Source organism: Lottia gigantea (assembly GCF_000327385.1).
Source record: "Lottia gigantea unplaced genomic scaffold LOTGIsca_129, whole genome shotgun sequence".
NCBI lineage: Eukaryota > Metazoa > Mollusca > Gastropoda > Lottiidae > Lottia > Lottia gigantea.
This window is the reverse complement of record NW_008707410.1, coordinates 9,376-18,314: the sequence shown is the minus strand read 5'-3', so window position 1 is coordinate 18,314 and position 8,939 is coordinate 9,376. Positions and strand designations below refer to the sequence as shown.

The following is an 8,939-nucleotide window of genomic DNA, read 5'->3' as shown; positions in this document are numbered from 1 at the left end:
GATTAGATAATACAGTATTTACCACTAGGACATTGTATACCTTGTAATTTACACACACAAATAGGTATCTTTTACTTGGTTATTCATTCATTCATTCTATCATTCTATCACAATCTAAATATCTTATATTTCAATCATTCATTAATTCATTCATTAATCCTTGAGACTGGAAAGTACATCTTACCCAAGGGCCTTCAGTTGTTCAGAGAGGCTGACATGGATAAAAGCATGACAGAGGGTATAATAAAGGCACGTGTTTCAAGCTTTCCACTCTCAATGTTACAGGTCAGAAAAATAGTTGACCACCCTCCAATTGCCCTGTACCCACCCATTTTGATCTGAGATATTGTGTTATCAAGGCATTTGTTTCAGATTTTACCTTGTCAATAATGCGTGAAATTCTTTTTAAGTATCTATCAATATTGCAACTATTCCTTCTAAATAATAAATACTGGTAAGTCATGGTGAACTTGTGACTAATTGACTGATCAAACAATTAAATCATATTACTGCAGGAAAACATCAAAAACTACTTTACATAGAAGATAAAAATTACATGTGAAATGATATAATCAAAGTGACATTAGTATGACAATGTTAGAAAAAAAGATACAAAATTATAAATATTTAATTGTTTAGTTACTTGTCTAGAAATTTTATTTTAAATTTTTGCTGAGTATGACAAAAATGAAAGTGGGTAAACCACTGTGACTGTATCAACTCAAAAACTATTGTGAAGAAACCACTTATAATAATTGGTATATTAATTAAAAAGTTTTGGCTGATGACTCTGCTGGTGGACAAGAGTGAGTTTGAGGTCATTTTTCAACTTTTTGGCTTGTCCGAGTTCAAAAACCTCTAGTATTCATACTTCTTAAACACCTGATGCTACTGTTTGACTGGCTTTATCAACTAAGTATTCCTTACTAAGAGTTCATATAAGCTATATAAGTAAAACTTCAGTTCAGTCATTTTGATTAAATGTACGTTAGCAAATAAAATGTGCACTCCCCCACTGTGATGATATTGAAATGTCATTGAAGGTTACAGAGTACATGTCAATCAATGACAGCATACAGTTGTCTTAAACCAGTACTTATAGATATATCTTAAGCAATATTAGCTGAGTTGACAAATTGACAATCCCAAAAACCAAATAAACAATATTAGCTATGTAAACTCTCAGAAAGGGATTCTTAATTTGAAATACCTAACAAACAGTATTATCTATGTGGACTCTCAGAGAAGGGTGTCAAACGGAGGTCTGAAGGGGGATCATGCACTGAATCACTAGCGACACCTGCCACAGTACTTATTATTTTGGAGCTTGACGTAAAGGCTTTTAATACCAAAGAAAATATTGAGACGATTGTATTTATTAACTGTATAAATTACAAGATTATTAATATATGTAATTTGTCTATTCCAGACTTCTAGACAACGTGATCCACGACGGCGTCAAACTACCATAGTAACATATCATCCCAATAGATCAGTAGAATATGATGATTCTGGAGCCATGTCAGATATTGATGTTCCAACTGGATTTACTCGTGGTGGATTTCAAAGATCTAGTTTGCCCATAGTTCGCACCCCTTCGCTTTCACTGGATAGAACATTAGGTGAGTTTTCTGTTGACCTTGAACTTCCAATGACCTTGAACTATAAGTCAGATTAGCTCTTTTGAACTTTTAATGACCTTGAACCTGAGATAATTTCTCTTGACCTTGAAATGGGTTTTCCTTTGTTATGACCTGAAACTTTCGCTTAGTTTTTCACCCTACCATAGAATCGTACAGATGAGAGTGGCTTACTGTTGAACTAATGACAAAGAAATTACTTATTATGTTATGTATGTATGAATTTGGTTTCAGGTTTAGCATTCCTAGTTTACGGAAATGAAACCAAGAAATGCTTATTACCCAATGAGATTACAACGTTAGATACAGTCCGAGCTTTGTTCGTTCATCATTTTCCAGAAAAACTAACATTTGATTTCTTGGAATCACCTCGTCAGAAAATCTACATTCTTGACCCAAAAACCAATATATTCTTTCAACTAGATGATCTCAGGTATGAAAACAAATCATCTCTCCATATAGCCTTTCTGAAATGGCCCTTTTCTTCATATCATAGCAAAGCAAATTTGTCAAACCTTGGATTGTTCACCCACCAATTAGAAACATGAGCTGAATAGGGTTTACTCTACTGGTAGAAAAATCTTTACAAATAAGCAGTTTCAAACGGGTAGGACTGATGTACCAATAAACCAAAACAACACACAAGATCGGTTTAGACAGTGATATATAGTATATAATAATTGATTACAGTGAAATACGAGACAGAACAGTATTAAGAATCCACGAGTGTGACAGTGATAAACCTCAGAAGTTAAAGGATCAGCCTAAGATACGTGGTCGAGCTATATCGGCACCTCCTCCACGACATTATGAACCACGGCATGCTGACACCATACCACAACGCTCTAGAGATGACGTAAGTTTACTTTAGTTAATGATTCCATAGCTATAAGATTGTAACATAATAAATAGGAACAGAATATTAGTCTGACTTGCATGGTTTCTATTACTATTCATTGGTGAATATGTTATGTACTGTTCGTGTTTATGTTCTGATATTTGCTTGATATTTAATGTACTTTTCATTTAATGATAATTTAACTTGCAGGCAGCCATGCAGCCATATCATACCTACATGATAGATGGTGACCCCAGAACACAATGGGAGGTAGAACGCAGATCACGGTCAAGGTCACGAACTCCAGAACCTGAAAGACCCAAATCCTTACCAGGACGATCACGATATTCACCAGAACGTCAACATACTCCAGAAAGAGGCCTTCTTGGTACCATTCCAGAGCATCGACAAATGCAAAATGGCCGACCCTCTCAAAATGGCCATTACGAACCAGTGTATTATCAGCGTAACCAACCACAATCCACCTCACCAACTCGTGCTGGTCGTCCATTTTCTCCCACAACCACTAGTTATGAGAATCCTTACTATGGATACCATGGTCCGCCCTCTAGCGAATATTACCCCAAGCATAATGGTGGGGAACCAAACTATGTGCAAAAACCTAAACGTCAACCTGCCAATGTACCACCACAGTATGCCATGGTACCACCTCATCCAGATATGAGTAAGCAGCCTTTTCCTTTGTCTCCTTAAATTTTTTTTCGATAAAATTAAATATAAAAACACTCAAATTTTGGTAATGTCAAGAAATTTCTAATGTTTCATTTTGATAGCCCACATGAAATGGGGGGCATATATTGTCGTCACCGAAAAATCGAAAAATAATTAGTATGAGTTTTTGCCCTTGTTCTTGAAAATCTGTTCAATTTGTAGCACGTAAACACTCTAAAAGCTACAATTCTTGATGGGTTTTGCTGAAACTTGGTGTGAGTATATGTAATCACCCAAGAATGAACCCTATCAATACGTAGTTTGAGTTATTGCCCTTGTTCTTAAAGTTTTAGCCTGTAAACACCATAAAAGGCCCAATTCTTGACAGATTTTGATGAAACTTGGTAATATTATTCAGTATCGCCTCAAAAAGTTCAAAAGTGTATGTCTGAAGGTTGAATATCTGATACTGGTAATTGTTATTGTACTGCCAAATATTTTTATTTAAAATCAAAGCTGCCTGTGGGCGTATATTACCTTGCCTGACAAGCTATCTTTTTATTCCTTTTTTTAATTTTTTTTTTTAGGAAACGCACCACCACGTCATCCATCAACAAACAGACATTCTCTAGCCTTTGCTCCCATGACAACAGGACGTCCTCCACCTCCTGCTGAAAATTATTATCAACAACCTCCACCCAGACATCGTCCAATCAGTGATGAGGATGGTTTTTCGCAGCCGAGATCAGCCACACCTATCCCAGAGTATTATTCCAAGTAAGCCCAAAAGTCAAATTTCTTGTAATTTTCAGTGTCTACAAAGCCCATATATATTTGTGTTCAATCGGAAATGGATTTGATGGCAAACATTCAAATACAATGGGAGAAAGAATTATCTCACAAGTCTCACAGGTGAATTTAGCTTAATTTCCATATTCTATTTTTAGAAAACGAATTGATAAAATGGAGGAACAATTGGCTAATTTAGCAGCATGGGTTCATAAATCAGCCACTGACAGTCTGGGTCGTCGTAGTGGGCGGAGCATTGCTAGTAGCAACGCATCAGAAAGTTCCGAGACCTTACCAATATCTTCTGCTAGCAGTGAGTATGAATATTTTTTTTTTTTTACAAATTTGAAGAGTTTTAAATAAACTAAACTTCATTAAGCCAAAAAGAAATGGCAAGTTTAGAGATGTTTACCTTGAATTTGATCCTTACTTGATAGAGAGGCACAAAGAATATTAACTGTATTGAAAAATAAAATTCGACCCTAATGGGTGAAAATGGTCGTATGGGGACCATTTTCCTGGGTGTAAAAAGGGTAATATGTTTGATTTATTCTTTGATACCACATGCAGATATTTTCGTTAATTTTCTTCCCACTATTTTTAACACCAAACACTAACTCTTTGTTTTGTCTTGTGTTTATTTGTAGAAATTAACCACCATAATCCTGTGTTGTTTTCAGACTCGGTTAAATTGAGACTAGATTATCCAGGTACTAATCTTGTTGTAACACTGTTTTATTTTTAGATGTCTGGATAATTGAGGCTTCAAGCATGCTTATTGTCTTATTTTGATTTTTTTTTAAACCTTATTATATTGTTTGTTCTACTTCACCTTTAATTTTTAATGGACTCTCCAACACAAGATAAAGTTCATGAATATGCATGTGCGGAAGAGTTCAAACAAAATTGAAGGGGTGACATACTTTATCAAGCCATGCTATTTAAATAGTTCTGCTCTTCCACTACCCTTCCCCTCCCTTTATTCAATATAACAATTGTTTTGGTGTCATGTTTTTTTATCATTTATCATGAGGGTTTTTTTTATTTGTCAGGATTTCACTAGTAATATATTAATTTTATTTGCATGTTTGGTTGTCTTTAACAATTCTCTTTGTTTAATTTGGGGCAGAATAAGGGAAATATCCCTTTGAATAAGGGAAAACCTTTTTGACAGCATGATCGAAACAGGCTCAGTGGTGAATGTTAATTTGGAATCATTGCTGTTACAGATACTTTTTTTGATTTTTGATGTATATTGCACATTGCTTCAAGCACTCACTCCAGTTTATTTTTGTAATATATTTTTATGAAATAGATGTGCCATATTTACATACAGTAGCCTATCTATTTTTGTATTTTGCTTGTTTTCTTTTTATTCTGCCGAATATTTTATATAATATATATAGACTTATCCAAACTTGTATTTTAACTCAAGTTGAGTAAATCAATTAGCTAAATTAAATTACTATGGATGACATACACAATTGTCAGTTCTGATTAGCTTTGTGCAATACATGATTCTACCTGAAGAGCATATCTTATTAGCATGGAAACTATGACTGTACATGTTAAAGATCCCTCCACTGTTCTCATTCTGAAAAGAGCAGGCTAATACCACCGTAGTGACAAAACTCTGCTCATTTTACACTTTATTGCATTAGATCAGATGAGAACAGAAAAGATTTTATTTCTACCATTCTCACTCAGAAAAGTAGTAAGTAAAATTCCTTTTGATTTTCAACTATGTAATGTGACATTCAATCGGGATCAGAAAAGTAGTAAAACTCCATTTCATAAATAGTTGCTACATTACAGGTCTATCAGGATTGTCAGACAGTAGCAGTCAGCGTACCCTAGTGACTTGTAGTAAAGAAATGAAACTCAGTATGATTGCTATACGAGAAAAGACTTGTAACCTGCGTCTGGAATTACGAGGCTTACGTCGAGCTCAACAACTCAACTATGAAGATATTTGTGAAGCTATTGCCAACACTCTTCATCGAATCAAGGTATGTCTTAAACCTTAATCTTTATCTATGAGTGTTATTGAGAGTCCACAAAAAATTGCCCAAAAGCACGTTACTGATATTGATATATAATTCTGATCAGGTCTTAACCTCAGGACCTTTTTTTTTATTGAAAAGGTTTAAAAATTGGATCTATGTTGTATTTTAGAGAGTGTTACAGTCTAGACCTGGTGCTGATTGTCAATTGATACGACAACAACGTTATGAAACAGACGGACAAGTTACACATTATATGATGGACCAGAAACGATTAGACAATGAATTAGGGTAAGTTCTCCTCTCTGATGTTCACTGAGTTTAAAGCACTATAGATTCCCCATTGCCAATCAAAAGGTGTTAAAGATTCTCCACTTCAGTTCAGTCAGTTTTAAGCGCTGTAAAAATAATGCTGTTAGGGCAGTAGCAATGTAGATTCGCCTCTGCCATTCTGTAAGAAGCATTGCAGATTCTACACTGCCATCCAGTAAGAAGCATTGCAGATTCTACACTGCTATTCAGTAAGTGTTAAGGAACATTGTAGATTCTACACTGCTACTCAGTAAGGGTTAAGAAGCATTGTAGATTTTACACTGCTATTCAGTAAGTGTTAAGAAGCATTGTAGATTCTACACTGCTACTCAGTAAGGGTTAAGAAATATTGTAGATTTAACACTGCTACTCAGTAAGGATTAAGAAATATTGTAGATTTAACACTGCTACTCAGTAAGAGTTAAGAAACATTGTATATTTAACACTGCTACTGAGTAAGTGTTAAGAAGCATTGTAGATTCTACACTGCTACTCAGTAAGTGTTAAGAAGCATTGTAGATTCTACACTGCTACTCAGTAAGGATTAAGAAATATTGTAGATTTAACACTGCTACTCAGTAAGTGTTAAGAAGCATTGTAGATTCTACACTGCTACTCAGTAAGTGTTAAGAAGCATTGTAGATTCTACACTGCTACTCAGTGAGGTTTAGGAAGCATTGTAGATTCTACACTGCTACTCAGTAAGTGTTAAGAAACATTGTAGATTCTACACTGCTACTTAGAAAGGGTTAAGAAGCATTGTAGATTCTATACTGCTATTCAGTAAGTGTTAAGAAGTATTGTAGATTCTACACTGCTATTCAGAAAGGGTTAAGAAGCATTGTAGATTCTATACTGCTATTCAGTAAGTGTTAAAGAGCATTGTAGATTCCCCATTACCATTTAATGGGTGTTTAGAATGAGTTGAAAAACTCAGTTATAAAATACTGCATGAACATTCTTCGCTATGTGGACTTTCTGAAAGGGATATATTGTTGGCAAATTCAAATTAATAATATTGGCTTTATGGTTTTTCCATGAGGGATGCAGAGTTGGCAAACTTAGATGCAGATTGTCATAAGGTGTTCCAGTAAGGTGATAATCTTTGAGTTATGAGCTGATATCTTTAAGTCTGACTATTCCAGTGATTTGGAACACAGTGTGGAAGAGTTACGGAATGATGTGGTAACAAGGCAGTGTCGAGTACAGATGTCTGATATAGAGGCTATGGCTTTGTTGCTTAGCAACATCACCAAGGCAATAGCCGACTTGAAAAGTAAGTCATTTGCAAGACACTTTCCTTAATTTTTCCTTGCTGATATCTAATTATAGCTAGGGTTGAAAGTTGAATGGTAAAGTTTAGTATTTGACCAATTGTTCAGTATTTGGTATTCCAACCAAAGTTAGAAATTTAGAAGTCATGGCTGTCATGTTTTATTTCAGCACGTTTTCCATGCTTACAAGAGAAGATGAAATCTGTGATGTCAGGAGAAATGGAAGTGGTCGTCAAGGAAGAGAAATTCCTGAAGGAAGAACCAGATAGAATTGATGCTTCTTTAAAAAGATGTAAAAAATTAACTGGAACATTATATACATTAAAAAGGTAAGAAATTTATTTTAAGATACCAGCTGGTAAACCAGATTCTCCAGATCATAAGTTATCCTTGCTTAATGCAATAAACAGGTCTTCATGAAACTAAGTTTTTGTTTTTTTTTCAGACTAGCATCAGTACAAGATCATCGTCCTCTCAATGTACCAGCAGTGGCAAGTAAATCTTCAGAACCAACCAACGATGATAAGTATGGTGTGTTAGAAAATATCCGAGCTATTGTACCCAATCATACAACACGTCTAAGTAGCTTAGAGGTATGTTGCTTTCAAATGATAACCTGGTATCTGAGAATACAACCCTCATTTAACCTAATATCAATTTCACCTGCCTAAAAAAGACAGTTCTTGTTAGTTCATACAAAACATCAATTTAATCTGGTGGCTCATGATGCAGCCTTAAATGAAAATAATATTCCATTTCATATCCTTGATATTTGAAAACTTCTGTATGATTTCAGGAAGCAGAGTCATCAAGAGAACGCAAAAAGAAAATCATCAAGCAGCAAGAGTCTTTAAAATTTGGAAAATCTTTAGAACTTGCTCAAAAATCATTAAAACCAGCTGAGAACGACAAACCAAAATCTGATGCAATAGTTTCATTATCAGGGTACAAGATTAATAACGCTAGCCAGCCTCATGTTGCTACTACAACTCAAGGCCACAGTATTGTTGTTTCATCAAAAGTCCTTCCTGCCTTTTCTCAGGGAGCAACTTTACCACCACCTCCCCCAACCAATCAGGCTGTCGTTACTACAGCAACAACCATAGCAGCTGATAAACCACAATCAATTCCATTATCAACCATGTCTATACCAGCGTCACCCACAGCAACAGCCAATCCAGAAGTTAAGGAATTAAATAATCAGAAACAGGCAGCTCGAGCAGCATTCTTTAGTTCATTAAGCTCTCCTGAAACTTCACCAAATGGACCAATTTCACCAAAAAAACAAGACTCGGCTCCACCTCACACTACAATGGACTATGTTGTAAAATTTTCTCCAGCTCAGATTTCCAGTATTAATTCTTCTACTTCAGAACCAATGACAACAACATCATCAGGTACAATATTTTCA

The 8,939-nt window shown here is 35.2% G+C and overlaps 1 protein-coding gene across 1 annotated transcript; it reads left to right on the top strand.

Moving 5' to 3' along the window:
* Positions 1 to 1,504: 1,504 nt before the first annotated feature.
* Positions 1,505 to 2,074, top strand: LOTGIDRAFT_88121 (hypothetical protein; the record flags this gene model as incomplete). The annotated part of the gene is made up of 2 exons (XM_009048803.1): positions 1,505 to 1,622; positions 1,875 to 2,074. Coding segments are annotated over 2 exons (318 nt in total), but the record flags the coding sequence as incomplete, so codon positions are not given.
* Positions 2,075 to 8,939: the final 6,865 nt, after the last annotated feature.